This window comes from Drosophila mauritiana, chromosome 2R (genome assembly GCF_004382145.1).
Source record: "Drosophila mauritiana strain mau12 chromosome 2R, ASM438214v1, whole genome shotgun sequence".
Taxonomy (NCBI): domain Eukaryota; kingdom Metazoa; phylum Arthropoda; class Insecta; order Diptera; family Drosophilidae; genus Drosophila; species Drosophila mauritiana.
This window is the reverse complement of record NC_046668.1, coordinates 10,418,880-10,438,116: the sequence shown is the minus strand read 5'-3', so window position 1 is coordinate 10,438,116 and position 19,237 is coordinate 10,418,880. Positions and strand designations below refer to the sequence as shown.

The 19,237-nt window shown below is 44.0% G+C and overlaps 5 protein-coding genes across 6 annotated transcripts; 3 read left to right on the top strand and 2 right to left on the bottom strand.

Moving 5' to 3' along the window:
- Positions 1 to 8,366: 8,366 nt before the first annotated feature.
- On the bottom strand, positions 8,367 to 10,726 carry LOC117135767 (glycerol kinase). Its single transcript, XM_033296233.1, has 4 exons — positions 10,508 to 10,726; positions 10,325 to 10,453; positions 8,903 to 10,268; positions 8,367 to 8,783 (listed from the first exon to the last, which is right to left on the bottom strand). Exons 1-4 carry the CDS (start codon positions 10,583 to 10,585, stop codon positions 8,566 to 8,568), a joined length of 1,791 nt encoding a protein of 596 aa, XP_033152124.1. The 5' UTR covers positions 10,586 to 10,726; the 3' UTR covers positions 8,367 to 8,565.
- Positions 10,727 to 11,046: 320 nt separating this feature from the next.
- Positions 11,047 to 13,086, top strand: LOC117135769 (presenilins-associated rhomboid-like protein, mitochondrial). Its single transcript, XM_033296235.1, has 6 exons — positions 11,047 to 11,207; positions 11,267 to 11,468; positions 11,534 to 11,828; positions 12,301 to 12,521; positions 12,576 to 12,775; positions 12,840 to 13,086. The coding sequence occupies exons 1-6, from the start codon at positions 11,161 to 11,163 to the stop codon at positions 12,928 to 12,930; spliced, it is 1,056 nt and encodes a 351-aa protein (XP_033152126.1). The 5' UTR covers positions 11,047 to 11,160; the 3' UTR covers positions 12,931 to 13,086.
- On the bottom strand, positions 13,066 to 13,933 carry LOC117135770 (RNA-binding protein 48). Of its 2 annotated transcripts, XM_033296236.1 has the most exons (4): positions 13,864 to 13,933; positions 13,592 to 13,691; positions 13,395 to 13,539; positions 13,066 to 13,341 (listed from the first exon to the last, which is right to left on the bottom strand). In XM_033296236.1, the coding sequence occupies exons 2-4, from the start codon at positions 13,682 to 13,684 to the stop codon at positions 13,088 to 13,090; spliced, it is 492 nt and encodes a 163-aa protein (XP_033152127.1). In that variant the 5' UTR covers positions 13,685 to 13,691; positions 13,864 to 13,933; the 3' UTR covers positions 13,066 to 13,087. The 2 variants fall into 2 exon arrangements, with proteins under 2 accessions (XP_033152127.1, XP_033152128.1); XM_033296237.1 differs by lacking the exon at positions 13,864 to 13,933 and having other exon boundaries at positions 13,395 to 13,529; positions 13,592 to 13,674.
- A 404-nt stretch (positions 13,934 to 14,337) lies between these two features.
- On the top strand, positions 14,338 to 16,636 carry LOC117135768 (ribonucleoside-diphosphate reductase subunit M2). Its single transcript, XM_033296234.1, has 3 exons — positions 14,338 to 14,570; positions 14,727 to 14,975; positions 15,467 to 16,636. The coding sequence occupies exons 1-3, from the start codon at positions 14,520 to 14,522 to the stop codon at positions 16,346 to 16,348; spliced, it is 1,182 nt and encodes a 393-aa protein (XP_033152125.1). The 5' UTR covers positions 14,338 to 14,519; the 3' UTR covers positions 16,349 to 16,636.
- Positions 16,637 to 16,858: 222 nt separating this feature from the next.
- Positions 16,859 to 19,170, top strand: LOC117137315 (beta-1,3-galactosyltransferase 1). Its single transcript, XM_033298700.1, has 2 exons — positions 16,859 to 17,357; positions 17,424 to 19,170. The coding sequence occupies exons 1-2, from the start codon at positions 17,069 to 17,071 to the stop codon at positions 18,533 to 18,535; spliced, it is 1,401 nt and encodes a 466-aa protein (XP_033154591.1). The 5' UTR covers positions 16,859 to 17,068; the 3' UTR covers positions 18,536 to 19,170.
- Positions 19,171 to 19,237: the final 67 nt, after the last annotated feature.

Genomic DNA, 19,237 nt, shown 5'->3' with positions numbered 1-19,237 from the left:
ATCATGACTTTAGATTGGTTTCCTCTTAAAACAGTCGTATTAAAAGCAAGAGTTCCAAAAGGATAAAGATACAGAAATAAACAAACAATATTTATAAACTATAAACCTTCTTCTAATATGTAAAGTATCATCCCTAATTTCAAGTCCAACAAATCGGTGAATCGGATGTGGTCACAGTAATTAGGGATTAACGAAGATAAGTCGTCCTGACACCTTCCACCTGGAGTGATTCACTTGTGTCAATCTGCGAGATGGGAGCCCTTAAAGTTGGAACAATACTTTGCTCTATTTGTACAAACCGTAGCGCAACAAAGGCGACATTGAAACTCCAGCCACCCACTCAACCACCCACCCAACCACCTGAAGGGGTGGCGACTGAAAAGGGGTGGAACATGCATTAAACAAACAGCTGAGCCTTTTGTGTTGACTCATTAACGCACAGGTCGGCGTAGAGGGGGATGAAGTGGGGAAAGTAAGTGACAGAGCCAGCGAAACGACAGAAATGAAACATCAGGCTGAAAAGTCCCCCCCTTCCGCTCAGTGTAATAAATACCCCACAGTCATAAAAAGCAAGCAGCAACAAAAACAAAGGACAAATTCAAAACGTGCTGCCTACTTTTTTCAAGCTATTTCTAGCGGGAAAACAAATCGAAAAAAAGCTGACATTTCAAAATAAATGCTGAAAAATGAAAGATAAAACTCCCCAAAACTATTTCAAACTAAATATCTTCGCATTTTAAAATGTTATATCGTTTTTTTGGCCATATTATTATTACCATTTAAATCTTATAAGGCAAAAACCTTTAAACAACATTTTCAATACTTTACATACAAAAATATTATTTTTTTAAAAATTGATTTTACTTAAGTTGTTATAGAATTAGCCATCACCAACTTTAGGTAATACTTCCAAAAGTTTCAGATCCAGATAAATGTTTGTAAGAAATTCTCAAAATTGTATATGGTCCTTCCGGAGATTTGGCTTTTTTTCGATGAATTGTCAACCGTCTGCGCTTTCACCTCTGGGCCACACAAAGTGCCACCCCCTGGCCACGTCTGTCAGTCGACACGACACTCGACTTGCTTGAAATACGGGGCAAGGGATTCCGGGGAATAGGTCCGCATTTTGGAGCCGGATCCGGAGTCGAGTCGACAGTGAGCTCGCTTATTGTGGAGTAACAATTTTCATTTTCAACGCCGAGCGTAGGGCGCAAAAAACGCATAAAATTTTACGAGCGCAGCTAAGCGGGAGGGAAAAATAGGGGAAAAGCCGGGAAAACCCGGGAGCACCAGCAAGGACAAACTGGCTCCCTTGCGGCGTTACGACTCCCTCGGCAAAAGTTTAGCTTTCGTGTTGGCCATAAAATGCCTGACAGGGCTTAGGAATGCAGTTGATTTGGAATGGAATGAAGTTTGCCAGAGCCTTACGCCTCAATGGAGTCGTAGTCGGAGTCAGCAGTCCATTGGGGGACTTTGCGGCTGATGGTACAGTTTTCCGGGCAAGGGTTAGGATTGGGGAGCCCAGGTGATGTTGCCCATCGCTTATTGAGTCGCTTTGCGTTAAGTTTCGGAATCTCCTTTTTATGGCCATAACGGTTAGGCGGCATTAGCTGCTTCGACTCCGACCATTGTCTTTGGCCAAAACGAGATTGCAGCATTCTCAGAATTAGCGGTAAATGAGCAAGGTTAGTGGGCTGAGACAAGGCCAAAATGGATGTTGGGTTGGAGGGTTCTTGGCGATTGAGATGGAAAACTGAAGACAAAGTTTTCTTTTCCACGGGGCATTTAAGTTGAATGAGGTGGGCGGGGGCCAAACATATAAAACAGGTAATGGAACGTTGGGTAACTGCAAACTGTGAAATGGGAAATTCGATGATGTGGAGTTGGAGGAAAAGATTTTCTGTAATAATAAGCAAATGATTGTTTAACAAAGCTAACAATAATAAAAGCGTTGATATATTGCATTGAATCTTTGGAAATTAAGTGCCATAAAAATTACAAAATATATTCACAATATACACCAATATACACACAAATGCTAAAAAGGTAAAGGGCTCAATTAAAAGGGTTATGTCCTTAGTGCCTTATTCATATTGTTTGATTAGCCGCAAATCCTTTTTCACAGTCTAACGCTCCAACATATTTGACTTGAGCATTAAACGGGCTTTTGCCCTTTGGCCCCGAGCAAATATGCCGCCGAGAGAGAGAAAGAGTGGAAAACTTTAACTACACACCCACAGACAAGAGCGAAAGTCGGAGAAAGTCTAGCAGAAGGGCAAACAAAAGTAACTGAAAAATTTAGCGCTATGTCAACACATTCCAACAGGCAGCCAGGAAGGTCCTTGTGCCGAGCCACCCAACCCATTTTCCAGAAACGAGCAGTCAGCCAAACAAAAGGACAATGCAAGTCAAGTGCTCAGCCGAAAAAAGCGAGCAGTAAGCTCACATGTGCTCAAAGGAAAGCCAAGTGCCTTGTACTGCTCAATGGGCCAAGGGGAGATTTTAATAAGTAGCCTTAACTTGTAGTTGTACCCCAGCACTTTTCATTTCTTTTTTCTTTTACAAGGCGAAGGATTTTTCCAAACTATGTGCCCGCTGTGCGGAAACTTCGCTTGTACGCTCGCCACCGCATACAAATGATTTTGGCCAAAAACTTCTGGAGCGACTGAAAAGTATTTTAAAAACTTTCCCACAAAAAAAACCCACTCCATTAGGCGGCGATTGTCTTGAGCAAGCTGCTGGATAAATTAAGACGCAGCCAGGACCACAAATCATTGAATTCAACCGCAGTGCGACAGGATTGCTGGGACTATCCGAGTAGGAGGAGTAGGAGTAGGTGGCACCCGCGGGCTCAGCTGCCTGGGCCATCCAATCGCAGCCATCGATTGGCCCCTAAAGGCGACACATGTGGCTGGAATCCTCGGAAGTCCCTATCTCAACTTCTTCCTTATTTATACCCGATTCCTCTCCCCTATTCAATATTTTTGGTAATACAATTTCATGGAGCTCCTCGGAATTTTCTTTCTGCGGCTGCTGCTGCTCGTCCTGAATTTTAATAAACCGATTCGTAGGAGGAGATGGTAGCCAAAAGGGTTGTCACAACCCGCACGAACTTTGGTCGGTCGGCAAAAGTTGTCGCTTAGCAAATTTTATCAATAATAAAAATGCAGAGTTTTTCCCTCATTTTCCAGCTACCAAAATCCTTGCAAAGTTATCTTGTCAAGCATTTTTATAGTCTGCTCCCATCTCGGTTTGCTCTTCGTATTTACTTGGCAATTACTTCGAGTCCGGATTTAATTGAATGCAAAGTAGAAACTGCAACCCAAAACATTTCACTTTTGCGGAGTAGCACTGAATAAACATTTACACTCAGGGAAATTGGTACCTCTTAGTAGAAGTTTTTTTGATTAGGGTAAGTAAGAGAATTCAAATTGTGGAAATAGTTTCCAGATTCATTTATTTAAAATCTGAAATTTAAATTTACTGAGCTTTAAATCTAACTTTTCCATCTGCTGTTCCTTATTCTTAAGATTATGTTTTGCACTTCAATGTATTTTTTCTTCCAGCACATTTGTCGAGACGCTCTTGCTCCAAGCCACAGAAGAGTCAGCCATGTGAGGCTGGAGGGTGGATGGAACTGGGATCCGGAGACGCCTCCAATCGCGCAACAAAACAGAACGCTGCAGCTGAGATGGCTGAGGAACTGAGGAGCAGCCAAGGAGCAGGGATTGTGTGTGGTTCGGTGTAGGCATCCACGTCTGTCTGTCGCCCATTTTCAAGTTGCATAATTTTGTTTTCCTTTCACAGCGAACTAGCTCATTTCTCGCGTCCTCCACCAGGCATACAGCCCACACAGCCCACCAGTCCACCAATCCAGCCAGCAACTCCACCCATCTGGTGTGCACATTCTTGGCTGCATTCATACTTTTCACACCCTTTAGGATTATTTCGTGCATGGCATCTCGGGGCTGGCAACTGGAGAGGCTGTGCTCGCTGCTTCCAGGAGGAAAGTCCTGGCCAGGAGCTGCTCCTGTTGCCATTTGCCCTGAATGGAACTCGTTTCTGTTCTCATTTCGCCCATTCACTGTGCTGTGCACCTGCGTTTTTTTAAAGCAATTTAAATTAACAGCAATGACGACGACCACGTCCTGCCAGGAGGAGCACAGGAGTACAGTGAGTGAATGCGACTCCGTGTGTGTTTGTTTATGCCCCACGGCATCCAGAAGGTGGGCTGGAGGATTTGGGCAGCTGGGGGATGTGTGCGTTCCCGACATGCAATTGGAATGCAATTTGTTATGGGAAGTTAAGTCTCCACTTGTCAGTTAAGTTTACGCTTGGCTGTTTGCCCGTTGTCGTCGTCCTCGCAGGTTGCCATGCAGTTATGGCCCCGGATCATGGCACTTGGCCTCCTGCTGCTCCTTCTACTCCGTTTTGCACACCCTGTCTGCGCCCGTCCTTGTTGGGCAGTTAAAAAATAATTAAACTCTTTAAATATTTAAATTAATTTGTGCTGTGCCATGCAGTTGTGCACAAGAAAAATAAACCGAAATTCCGCACTTAATTGGCAAGGACAGAACTGCTGCTGACGGGGCGAATGAGTGATATTTGGGTTTTGGGCGGGGGTAATTCGCAGACTTGCCACTAGAAACGTAGTCTAACCGAGCATTCATTTAACATTTAATGAAGAAAGTAGCCAACACAAAAATGCAAATATTTGGTAAAAATATTTAAATTTATGAAAAATCTAAAGACGCAAAGCACAGTTATGCAGAAAAGAGTATTGTAATTGTAACTTATGGGCGTTTAAATTAAAGTTTAGGTTAATGAAAAACTAAAAAAATGTTATAATAGTGATCGTGAAATCTTTTTCGGTTTGAGGCAGGGAATCATCTGAAACAAATAGCACAAATTTTGATTTTTAATTTGGGTTTCCAGCTTTTATATTCGAGATCTTTTATAGTCGAGATCTCAGACAGTGGAAAATAATCTTCAGACAAATTAACTTTTAAAAACCTATCTCCCGAGATATTTTGACAACGGACCAAGGAATATTGATCCTGATCAAGAAGAATAAAATATATATTTTAAAATGGTCGGAAATGCTTCCTTCTGCCTGTTACATACTTCTCAATGAATCTAGCATACCCTTTTACTCTCCAAATAACGGGTATAATTACCATAAAAAAACTAACCTCCAGACAAGATAACCTCCGGATAAATTAAGCCCTGATAAAATACCCCCCAATTAAAACAAGTCCCGGAAATATATTTTCAAACAAAGAACACACAGATAAGTGATCGTCACCGCCGATGATTTCCTTTCTTTTAATTATTATAAATTATTATACATTTTCTGATGGTTTCTATAGCATGTACATATATCGCATACAACATAGGTATACGGATTGTTTCTTGTTTACACTTATAAGTAATATAAGTTTCAGATACGTTTCAAATATTTTGTAAACTGATTATCATCGAATATTTTTCTTTTACTGTACCCAACCATAAAAACAAGGACCGGCTAACAAGCTAAGCAAACACCACCAAAACAATGTCCAGAATCATCCAAACGCAGAGCACGCAACTTTTGACTACTGGCGCCACTTTGGATGCCCCGCCCATCCGCCGCCCCCCACTTCCTGGCAGTTGGGGCTTTATAGGCGTTTACTTTGACATATCGCCGTTGACTTAACCAAGCCGCCCGGCCAACTAATCGAGCTGAAGGCTTAACAACTTGGGATACCTTCGTACTAAAAGTACTGAGAACTGTGGGCGGAGCGCCTGAAATTATGCTACACACACACAAGCGGGCTGGAAATGGACTCGGAAAATCAGACGATTTACATGCAGGCAAAATGTTGATTAGAAAATTAATTAAGGCTTTTACGATGGCACCGAGCTCGAAGCTCGGAGCTCTGAGCCCGGTTCTCCACTGGAAAACTTTCGCTTCGGCGAATTTACGACATTTTTATGACGGCCTGCCATGCGAAAGCGGGTTTTTCGAGGTTTCTCTGGGTGGGTTGCCTCGTAAAAAGTGCGTAAAAAGTTTCTGTCAGTGGCAGGAGCTCCTTTTTCCAGCTCCAGCTGATAAGGCAGCCAGTCATCAGGATATTCAATGCTCCTCCAGCTCCATTTTTTTCCCCCGAAACGCTTATGCAGATGGGCTCCGGCCGTGGAGTTACTGGCACATTTCGTTCAATAAATAAATTGTGCGCCCAATGTGTGAAGCCTTTCAGTCGCTGGCTCCTTGTGCTCCTGGTGGGCGTCAACATGCACACAATTTATTATTTTGGGGATTTGGAAGGTGAATGAACCCGTACAGGCAAACAAATGTAAGCACGAAAGCCTGCCAAAAATTGAATTGTAAAATTCAAAGAACTAAAGCCTTACAAGAGAATTGGTACCTGAGCAAAGTTTATAATCAAAGCAAATGTAGAGTTATATATGTAAACAGAAATCTAAGTACTAGGTGGTTTTGTATTTATATAACTAAAGTCTTAATATAATTGAGATTATATTGGTGCTTATACATATTACTACAAACTTTTACTTTGAAGTGCTAGAGATAGATTTTATTTTTCTGTGCATATTCGGCTTTAGCTTCGAAACTCGATTGGTGCCATCCAGGATCTACCCAGTTATACAGATCCCTGCCAGCAACGCAGGAACCCAGGAGCTCGAGTTCTAGCGCGAGCACCACCAACCCCCATTGAGTGCAGCAAACGACGAGGGGAGGATTTCTCGGCTTGGGCGACTGCACAATGGCAAAGAACTTGACGAAATCATTACTTCGCCCCGACATTTATTGATGCCATAAAGTTGAAGATTTATGCGTTGTGGCAGTCGCACAAAACAGCCAAAAAGCACCCGCCCAGGAGCATTGCACCCGGTCCGGGGGGAAACCGCACGGGGCGAACGGAGTGCGGGCAACCCACCCGGTCAGGACATCGATACCCAGTTGCCCTCGACCAGGAATAGCCCGCTCGCTACGTGGGCATGTCAAATGCTGGCTATTTTGGCATATTGCAGCACAGTGGGACACAGAGGAATAACCCATTTGTCCTGCGGATTTCATTGGAAGGGACACCCTCTCCTTATCTTCCCCATTCAGATACACACTCCCACACACACAAGCACACAACAGCGTGTTAATTTATTTAAATTGACTACGTGCAAAGTTTACTGGCGTCTTGGGCCCCTACTCCACCACCTTTGTAGGAGTTTTGTGGGGGAACTGTCTCACTGTTTGCACAAATTTCACATTTTACTGCGCCCGTCGACGTTTTTGTCTACGAATGCAAACCGATGACTGAGATTCACGGCATGGCTATAACCGACCATCTCAGTGAGGTACTGAGGTTATTGGAAATACATTTTGTTCATTTCAGATATTCAACCAGGTTTATTTAAGCTTTTATAACTTCCACGAGATTATACATTTAAATGATAGTAATACTTTCTTAGTAACTGCAGTTTAATATGTGCTACTGCGCTTCAAATTCAATAGTTATATAAGTTCTTGACTATAGCATTAAATTCACATAGTTGTAGTTCCTTTTTAGCTTAAACTCTAGGAAACATAATCAATTACATTTTTAAACAAACCAAAATGATTTATAACAATAATTATTACGTCATTTTCGACTCTAGGTCTTACTCCAAACATTTTGTGTACCGCCATAAGCAATCTGTCATTTTAATAAATAATTAAGTAAATAATAGTATCCATTACTAAGTCAGTAGTAACCGTGCTTTAAACATTTTCTTACAGCTCGCGATGGCAAATCATTAGCCTCACTCGTGTTTCCGTAGGGCATTTGGCAAACGCTCGTGCATAAAAACTCATTTGAAAGAGTGCCTCGTCTGCGCTGGACGACAACGCAGGGCAGCAGAGACAAGAGGCGAGGGTGCTCCTCCGTGGCTCCCATCGTACTCCTCCACCAGTTCCGGGGAAGGCGCGCTCAAGTGCACATTGGCTGCAGGCTGGAATGCACGGGCACAGCTGCTCCTTCAGCGATTCGCGTGTCAACAATAAGCGCAATAACTTAAGCTTCATTCAATGCGGTGAGCTGCAGCCCGGGGCCAGTGATGAATGCCTCTCCACGTGGAGGAGACCAGCCAGCTAATTAAGCGGCAAATGGATTTCATTTGGCGAACACTAGGCACTTGTGCCTCGCTTTCTCCACTTGTAAAACACAATCTCAACAGATTGCTTTCACATTCACTTGGCCATCATCATCTATGCGTCATGCAGGATTTCCCTCTTTTGTGCTCATCTCTCAACAGCTTTAACAATTGTCTTTGGGTAGCGAAGGAAGTAACGCACAGCTTATACGCAATTAAATGATTAATAAATCAGGACATTAGCTTAAAAAAGACTTGTATATCTGCAGTAGTGTATATACGTGAATCACAAACATTTTGATCTACAACTCGGATTATATATACATATAAAATCAACTATATAAGATTATATGCTAAACTAAACAATAAATTTTAATGCACACATTTGAACGTGTTTGGTTGACTAGATAGAGGTGCCGTTCTTGCCTACATCAGCCACTATTTCAGGGGATTGATCTTTAAGTAGTTAGCCAGGAGAATCATCGCAAACGACGTGGTCAGGAATATACTGCCCGGTACGGAACGCCTAACAGGTAAATTGGGATCAAGTTCTCGCTGAGCAAACAGTTCAATATCAGCCTCGTACGTCTCGTAGTTGTTCCAGTGCAGGCATTTCTTTACCGCATAATCCCAGCGCTTGTAGAGCAGCTCTCGTCCTAGAAAAATAGTATAGTTATATATAATTGAATGAAGTAGTATGAGTTGGAAAAGCACATAGCTCGTAATTAAGGAAGGGAACATATTATTTCGTTGCACTGACCCAAATTCAACTTACGATTTTTGGTAGTTGTTGGCGAAAAGACATCAGTGGGCGGAGTGTACATTTTTACGGCATGCTCCAGGGACACCACTTTCATCGTCACGCCCGCAGTTATCATAACGCCCAAGCCAGCAGGTGAGGTGGTCTGTGGTCGCTCCAGCATGTAGCCAATAATATCTGCTATGAACTGCACCAAATGCGAGTTTTCGGCGTAATCACCGCCGAATGTCAGCACGGGCTGCATGCAGGATCGGTCCCAGTTGGGTGTATCGCGCTTGAACGCCTGTAGCACTTCAAAGATCTGGAACCCGGTGGCCTCGTAAGCTGCTTGGGTAATGTTTTCCGATGTGGTCTGGCTGGTAAGTCCCAAGATTATGCCCCTGGCATCGTGCCGCCAGTAGGGAGCGTACAAGCCATGAAATGCCGGCACAAACGTAATTTCCGACCTCTTGGCCGCCAGACCACACTCGGCATTCAGCATGGATGAGGAACAAGAGGACGAGATCATCGAGCTCTCGCCGATAAATGTATTTAAAGACTCCACCACATTATCATTGGAATTAATCTCAGTATTGATCTGTAGCTTATCCCGCAGCCATGTAACCGTGGAACCGGCATTTGAAATGGCTCCCTCGAGTGTGTAGTTAGTGGCCTCTTTTTCGCCCAGCTTGTGCGCTATGCCCGTTATCAGTCCGTTTGCAGAGTCTAGCTTCTCCCTGCCCGTGTTAAGGAGCACGAAACAGCTATCGTCCAGGGTGCACACATTTTGCCCGGCCTTCACGCAGAGTTGGCCCAACAAACTTGCGGGCTGCTCACCCATCATGGCCGCTATGGGGGTGCCATGCAAAGGACCCTCCAGCACATAGCCGAAGATTTCGGAGTTGGATCGTATCCGTGGCAGTATGTTCAGGGGCACTCTAAAAAACTGGCAGAGTTTAGGATCCCATTGCTCTGTGGACACGTTCATAAGGGAGGTGTAGTGGGCATTGGTAAGGTCAGTAGAGTGCACCCCCATCTCAACGCCGCCGGTGAGGTTCCATAGAAGCCAGGAGTCCAAGGTGCCGAATAAGCACTTGTTCTCCTCAATGGCAGTGGCAACGGCAGGAACGTGATCCATCAGCCAACGGATCTTTAGGGCACTGAAACAGCTGCTCAGGGGCAAGCCACTGCGATACCTCACGTAGTCCACATTGTGCCGGACATTATGGAGCAGGGTCTTCAGGATGGGAGTGCTGCGGCAATCTGACCAGCCGATGGCATTGTGCAGCGGTTGTCCCGTCTCCAAATTCCATAACACCGAGGTGCCCCGCTGATTTACGATACCAATGGCAATAATATCACGTGGATTGATCTCCAGTATAACCAGGTTCTTATAGGCGGTCTGCAAATGTAGTCTGATTAGTTGACGCATGATGATATAACCCGGCGATTAACAACCTCTATGCACTCCTGTGTGTTCTTCCATATCTCCGACGGATCGTACTCCATCCAGCCCGCCTGGTGGACAATCTGTCGCAGCTTGAGCTCATGGTAGGCCAGGACCTCTGCATTTTTCGTTGAGTATATCTATGGAAATAGAATCTGAGTCAGCGGCCGTTTTCGGCTTTTGGACCTTCTTACCAGAAAGCGGCAGTGGGTGCTGCTCACGCAGGCGACGCCGATAAGGGCTCCGAATCTCCCGTAGCGCCCGTTGGACATCTTTGGCCTGCTCGGTGTCCACGGACACGTGCTAAATGGTGTTAAAGCTCGCTAGCCGAGCAAAATAAGCAAGCCGTGTTTTGTTGTTGTCGCTTTTTGGAACGCCAATTGTCTAGTGATGTAAAAATTCGTTGTTTCATCGTACATCGTTGCTAGTTATCGATTTCATAGCGAATACGCCAACCACAGGTTGCTGTACAATACCTATCGAGAGTAGTTAATGTGACTGTAAAACAAATAAATTCTACGACTTCAAATACCCTTTATTATGTAAAATTACCAAAAGACTAATTTAAATATTGATTTAAAAGAATTTGTATTTAATTCGGCTTACTATAAATGCCTGCAATAGGTCTAATATCTTTGATGTTAAAGTTTAAATTAATGTTTTAATACATGAACACAGAGCAACATTTGTCGAATTTCAGGCAACTCTAAGACACCCTGTAAGGTTGCCATTTTTGGCTTTGTACAATCTGGTCACACGTAAAATTTTCCGGGCCCTTTTCTCCAGGCAGCAAAATAGAAACAAATTTTCCATATTTCATGCTAAATTGGCACAGATCCGTACTACTATGCTCATGAGTCGAGCGCTCTGCCGGAGCTGGCTACCCCAGGTGGCGTAAGTAAGCAAGCGGCGACGGAGTTCCGTATCCGGAGTAACCCCACGTAAACTTACAGCCGCAGATGTCATGCTAATGTGAATTTGCCAATCCTGCGGATAAACTCTGGTCATCCGGCGGCGAGGTCATGTCGGCAGATTCACAGCAACCGAAAACAGAGCAGCAACCTGAAGCCGACGGCTGGGGAGCCTGTGGCAGCGGAGCAGAACACCCCGGTGCCGGTGAACAATGTGATCAAGGCGGTGGCCTTCACTGGAGCAGTAAGATTTAATCATGCCTAGCACTTGTACGGGACTCTCATATAGTCCCTGATTCACACTTGTAGTTTACGGTCGGCTGCTTTGCGGGTGCCACCATCCTGGAGTACGAAAACACACGTAGCCTAATCCTGGAAAAGGCGCGCCAGGCGAGATTCGGTTGGTGGCAGAGTCGTTCGCTGGCGGACAGGGATTACTGGACACAGATCAAACAAGACATCCGGCGGCACTGGGACTCACTGACACCCGGCGACAAGATGTTTGCTCCTATCTTACTCTGCAATTTGGTGGCCTTCGCCATGTGGCGGGTGCCCGCTCTGAAATCCACAATGATTACCTACTTCACATCCAATCCAGCGGCGAGTAAGTGCTAAAATCCAATATTAAACAGAAAAAGTGATGTCACAACGGCCAAATCTTGCGAAATTTCGTACTTCTACTCAGTATGCCAAGTTAGATTTGATTGCCTTTTGTATGTATAAAGTTATCTTTGTTATGCATTTTATACAGGAGTGAAATTGGCCACTATCATAATGTATACATTCATTTATTAAGAGTTTAATACGTTACACTTAGTATTAGACGAATAGTAGTCGACCGGATCTCCATACGTTATATATGGTTATATAAGAAAGCGGTCAAATTTCTTCTAGTTATGTATGTCTGCTTGTTATATTCCATATTTTTTATGTAAACTTTTGGTTTAACCTTAATACTAAAAACTTCTTAAGTTCAGCTATTTTTGGACTTATAAACTATTTTTTACTTAGCAGTATTGTATGATATTTATTTTTACAACCCTCCTAACTAATTCTATTTGCTGCCTTTCTTGCAGAAGTCGTCTGCTGGCCCATGTTCCTGTCCACATTCAGCCATTACTCGGCTATGCACTTATTCGCCAATATGTACGTGATGCACAGCTTTGCCAACGCTGCGGCTGTATCGTTGGGCAAAGAGCAATTTTTGGCGGTCTACCTCAGCGCCGGCGTCTTCTCCAGTCTGATGAGCGTGCTCTACAAGGCGGCCACGAGTCAGGCGGGGATGTCCCTGGGTGCGGTAAGGCAGCCATTATTCCATGTAGCATATATAAACTTAAAGCTCTTCCTTTAGTCTGGAGCTATAATGACACTGCTGGCCTACGTATGCACCCAGTATCCGGACACGCAACTTAGCATTCTCTTTCTACCCGCGTTGACATTCTCTGCCGGAGCTGGTATTAAAGTGCTAATGGGCATCGACTTTGCCGGCGTCATGCTGGGCTGGAAGTTCTTCGATCACGCAGCGCACTTGGGCGGCGCCATGTTTGGCATGTAAGTTTGGCGTGTATGTTTTTAACATCACTGGTTGTCTTATTAATCCTGCCGTAATCTACAGCTTTTGGGCCACGTATGGAGCACAGATATGGGCAAAACGCATTGGTCTGCTTAATTACTACCACGACCTGCGCCGGACGAAGCAGAAATAGTACAGGAGGCTTGGGGATTGGCCAAGTGAACGGACGGGGAGCTGAGGCAAGAGAGCGGTAGCAACTAGCACTACGCTGTGTCGATAATAGTGACATCGTTCTGCCTTAGAAGTTCATTAAAATCAGTTAAGTTGAATAAATCGTTGACATCCTGTACTCATGTGGTTTCCCGGCTCTTTTTTGGAACTTGTGGTTGATCCTTCTGATTCCTCCGAATACGAAAAGCTACTTCATGTCTGCGCTGCTCCATCTTCTCCCTAAGTTCCTCGAGGGATTCTCGTTCTGGAGCGTATGATATGTGCAAGATTCCACCATAGAACTGATGGGCATCGAGCATTTTCTTGGCTCTTCTCGCCACCTCCAGGCGCTCGAACTTCACGGCAAACACATCTGTAAAAGCTTCCAGCTCCACTGAAACAAACGGAACACTATATAAAAAAGATATTGAACAGGGATAATCATACTTTTTGAAGCCATCTCTGAAGTTACCGAAATACACGATGTCACTTTACCAAATCCCTGTAGTTTCGTCTTGAGATTAGCTTGAAGATTTATTTTAGGTACCCCAAATATCAGCAAATGCCGAGACTCACTAGCCACTGTATAAACCTACAAAGGATTAAGATATCAAAAGAAGTTTAGGGAAACCAGATTATCCCACCTTCACAGCTTTCAATTCCCGGCCCTGACGGTATTTCAATCTGGTAGTGCAGTATTCCAGACGTTTGTGGTGTTCAGATGAAGAGGCTTCCATATTCCGGCTATTAAAAACAAAACTATAACTAAACGGATTTGTTTACTAATATTTTCAAGTCCACGGTTAGAACTTATCGATAAATATCAAGAGCCAGCTGTTATGTTATTGTACTGTTATTTACATGATGCGCTGTAATGGAATTCACTCAAAGTTGTTGAATTGAGTAACATTAGCACCTGTTGCATTTCCAAATAATTCACGATTTCCAGATAAAAGTTGCTGAATTTTAAATCAATGTTCTTGACAAAAACAATTAAAACTTTGTTTTACCCTGATTTTATTTAATCTAATAATAGCAAAAGGGCCAAAACTTTTTCACTCAAAACTAATTGAGTGGCGTTTCATCAGCTGTTGATTTTTGGAATAGTCCAGGGTTGTCTTAATGAACCAAGTAGCGGTGACAATAGTATTTCGAAATTTTATTTGGAATTGGAAACTATTGATAATAACATTATCCAAATTTAATTTTTACTTCATTGGCACAAGCAGCGAAGCTAAACATAAAAGTGTTCTGCAAGCATTAGAATTTTGGCTTGAGAAGAGTAAACTAACACCCCTCTAACATACATTGGATTTACCCTGAATTTCTAAACAGCGAAATGCCTCACTCGACAACCCTGATTTTCCCATAGTTTTCCCATCACCAAAAATGGCGGCAAATCGAAACAGTTTGCCGCCCGGCATAAAAACCAATGTAGCTGTGTTTCCCTGATCATTTGCAACACAAACTTCAAACTGTACGCTTATACACGCCGTGGTTTAAGTGAATTTCACCAGAAAATCAGAGAAGCGCCACTACCTGCTAATAATAATCCATTCAAAAACAACTCAAATGGCGTCCAAGGAAAACATTGCTGACAACATGGAGAAGTTCTCGCTTAAGGTAATCGACACGCAATTAAAGTCGGAAAGTTCATAGCTATACATAGACGTAATACCGCGATCAGTGTGCTTGTGTTGATTTCCCTAGGGAAAAGTGCTACGCAGCGGAAAAATACTTATGCTTTAGTTGGCCTTCTTTGTTTTTCGTTGTTAACAGAGCCCGAGCAAGAAGATTCTGACGGATAGCACCAACAACGTTCGCAAGATGTCCATTGGCCACGAGGCAAACGGCCAGTTGGCCAAGGAGGCCTCAGCCGTGAATGGCATCGGCAAGTCTGCCAATTCCCTCATGGAGAAGTCCGTAACCCCCTTCGACCCATCGCTGGAGCCCCTTCTGCGGGAGAATCCTCGACGCTTCGTCATCTTTCCCATTCAGTACCACGACATCTGGCAGATGTACAAGAAGGTGTGTATATCATACAGCAAAACACTCTGTCCATTCGCATTGGTGGTGAAAATACATTTTTTGGGCGGCAAAATTTCAAAAGGGCGGGCATTTCGAGATAAAGCGCGCCAAAAGCCGGTCACGTACTCAACGTGGTTGATTACATGAATCAGACTTTATGATAGCTGCGTTGTTTGACTAAATAACCCCCTCCCACATTTCTCGACCCTCCCCTTCCGCTGATTCACTGCAGCATGGTTTACCCAATGTCAACAATAGCCTTCGCTTTTGGCGGGAAAATGCAGTACATAACGATTACATACTATACTATTTTATGTAGCCAATTACATTTCCCCGCTTTTAATTGCTTTGTTGTAACTTGGTTTACATTTTAATTGCATTTTAATTGATAAGCTCGTTGTCTACGATGACATTTCTTGACAACTTGGTAAAAATATAAAAATTTATACAGTAATGATCTCTTTTGAAATTGTAACTTTTTCAATTTCCAGGCTGAGGCTTCTTTCTGGACCGTCGAGGAGGTGGATTTGTCCAAGGACCTTACTGACTGGCACCGCCTGAAGGACGACGAGCGCCATTTCATCTCGCACGTGCTGGCCTTCTTCGCCGCCTCCGATGGCATCGTAAACGAGAACCTGGTGGAGCGCTTCAGTCAGGAGGTGCAGATCACGGAGGCACGATGCTTCTACGGCTTCCAGATCGCCATGGAGAACGTGCACTCGGAGATGTACAGTGTTTTGATCGACACTTACATCCGGGATCCACACCAGCGAGAGTACCTGTTCAACGCTATCGAAACGATGCCGGCTGTGAAGCGCAAGGCAGACTGGGCCCTGTCCTGGATCTCGTCCAAGTCGGCCAATTTCGGGGAGCGCATCATCGCCTTTGCCGCCGTGGAGGGCATCTTCTTCAGCGGCAGCTTCGCCTCCATTTTCTGGCTTAAGAAGCGCGGTCTGATGCCTGGATTGACCTTCTCCAACGAGCTGATCTCTCGCGACGAGGGCTTGCACTGCGACTTTGCCGTGCTGATGTTCCAGCACCTAGTGCAGCGACCCAAGCGCGAGCGCATCATCGAGATCATCCGCGACGCGGTGGCCATAGAGCAGGAGTTCCTCACCGATGCCCTGCCCGTCAACTTGATCGGCATGAATTGCGACCTGATGTCCCAGTACATTGAGTTCGTAGCGGACCGTTTGCTCGTGGAGTTGGGCGTTGGAAAGATCTACAACACCAAAAACCCATTTAACTTCATGGAGATGATATCGCTGGATGGAAAGACCAACTTTTTCGAGAAGAAGGTGGCGGAGTACCAGCGCATGGGAGTGGTCAGCAACCCCCTGGACAACGTGTTCACCCTGGACGCGGATTTCTAGGGCTGGTCCCGGACATCATTATCGCAATTTAAACCTCTCAAGGGCTGGCTTCTCATCCTTTATATTTTAATCTGACGGCGAATATATGTAGTCCGTTTTTAATTTTAACATAGGCTAAGAACAATCACAGACCTTCAACACATTCACCTAATCATTACATGGACCTCCAATTACGTCTACAATACTATCTACACACTTGACTATTACGAGGAGCGTACCTTTTCCGAATTCATTGTACATACAACATTTTAAATAAATTTATGCATAGACAATTATTAAGCACTACAATTGAAATTGAGTTTTAATTATTCTGAAAAAAATCTTCAAAAATTACTATTTATGAACGATCAAAAGGATTGGGGAAATTTAAGAATTTATTACTATTTATGCACAATTAAAAGTATTGGGGAAATTTAAGAATTTAAATAATTACAATTTCAAATTTTCGAGTTCAGTTATATATATGGTAGGTAAACTTATCGATAGTCACGAGCATTTTTACTATCAGCTGTGCTGAACAATCCCATTCGCTGTTTTTATCAATTTGGATTGAATTATTGTTATTCAGTTATTCCCATAAAAAGTATTAGATGTGAATAATGGGAGTGGGCGATTAAACCAACCCAATTCAGCTAGGCGTTCTAATAGTTGACAAAATGCGAACAGTGCATTGAATTGTATACGGAGGACCAGTGGCGAAAAGCGAGTTAATCCAGTCACATGGACAGAAGGTGGAATCCAGAAAACTTAGAGGAGCAGTGCTTCCTCATGGCAGCGGAAAATTCCTCCGGCTCGGGAGCAGCTGCTTCCGGATCCGAGGACGAGGCGGTGTCCACCAGTGGAGCCCTACGCAGCAAAGCAAAGCTGAGGAAGCGGCAGCTAAGAAATCGCATGCCGCTACCCAGGATGTTGAGACGCCTTGGCTGCTACACGCTGAGTGCCTTCATAATCTGTGGGCTGCTCCTCGTCTACCTGCCGCTCGTCTACTTGGATGTGCACAAGCGTAGTGGTAAAGGACAATGGTTTTCTTGAATCACACATGTATTTTAAATATAATCCATTGATGCTTTCACAGCTGGTCTGCCCGATTGGACGCTAGAAACCTCCCGCAGCATAGCTGACTACCTGGATATGGGCCTCAGTTCTGGTGTCATTGTTCCCAAGGACTTTTGCAGGAATAAGACCTTCCTGGTAATCGCCGTATGCACCGGCGTGGACAACTTCATTCAGCGACAGACCATCCGTGAGACCTGGGGCAATACCACCGAGTTCAACTACCCAGCCTTTGTAAAGCTCCATGGTCATCTCAAGGGGCACTACCTGCCGCCACTGTCGGATCGCTTAAAAATGTACGGGGATTATTTGAGCGGCGAGGGCGACTCTCTGACTGCTTCAGTGCGCATTGTTTTCATTGTGGGCCACCAGAAAGATGAGGCCATGTTGGGCAATGAGACCCTGAATCGCATTCACATCGAATCGGAACAGTACAACGACATCATTCAGGAGAACTTCGTGGATAGCTACAACAACCTGACGCTTAAGTCTGTGATGGCTCTAAAGCACATTAGTCGCAGTTGCTTCAATACCGCGGCCTACTTCCTCAAGTGCGACGACGATACCTTTGTGAATATACCCAATTTGCTGAACTTTCTGCTCGGAGGAACTATACCGTTGTACAACGATACCATGGATTACCACGACCGGTCCACCTATTTAGTCACTGCACCACAAACCCGATTGAAAGCCAGCAGCGATGTGTTGTACGGCCATCAGTTTTGCAACGTGGTGCCGGTGAGCGAAGTAAGCAGCAAGTGGTACATGCCCTCATACATGTATAAGCCGGAGGCATATCCTAAGTATCTTTCCGGAGCCGGCTATCTAATGTCCATCGATGTAGTGCAGCGCTTGTTCGAGGCTTCGCTTAATACGACGCTCGTGTATCTGGAGGACGTTTACATCACTGGGTTGTGTGCGCAAAGGGCTAAGATCAATCGACACCACCACCCGCTCTTCAGCTTTGCCCACTCGAAACAGATGTGCGCTTTCAAGGGCAGCATCACACAGCATCAGTTAAAAGACGATAGCATGGTAGTCGCCTGGAACTACGTGGCCAACTACTCCATCAAATGCCCACCTCCGGGGCGGTACTTTAGCCAGGTTCGACTGCGAAAGCGGCCTATCTGTTAGAAGTCCTAGCGTAGAACTCCAGGGTACACATGTCCACTAACCCTACCCATTTCTCCTGCTCTCTGGATAAAAAGCGATATGATATATGTTTTATTGCTTTAGCATAGATTCTTGACATTCAGTTCCTATAATTTCTTGCAGACCATTTAGGCATAAAATGTAATCAGCTTGATGGCCAGGCAACAGTGATAAATAGCCCTAATGAGGTCATTCATTCATACATAGTTCACTAACGATAACTTCGCTTGTCAAGGCATGTATATACAATTTTAGATGGATTAATGCCAAGCATCCCCAATACTCCATATCAATGTTAAAAGTAATGCACAATGACAAACACATATTCTTAGAATCTTAAGAAATTATATAATGACATAGAGTTTATAATAGAAGAGAAAGTATTTATTTTTAGACATCACTCGCCACATATGTGTATCTTTATTTACCATATGCTGTAAATTATTTTTTAGTCGGCACACATCATCACTATCTTTTCACTTCTAAACTACATATAAATATCCTATATAATCGTGATGTAACATGACCTTCTCCTCAAATGAAATCTATTGAATTGACGCACAGAAGTGTTCTTTAATAAGAAATAATTTTTTTAATTTATGATACGTAAATTAAATGAAATTGCCAAATAAACAATTTGTTTCTGTTCAAAAGAGCGAATAAAATTTTAAAACTCAATTTGGT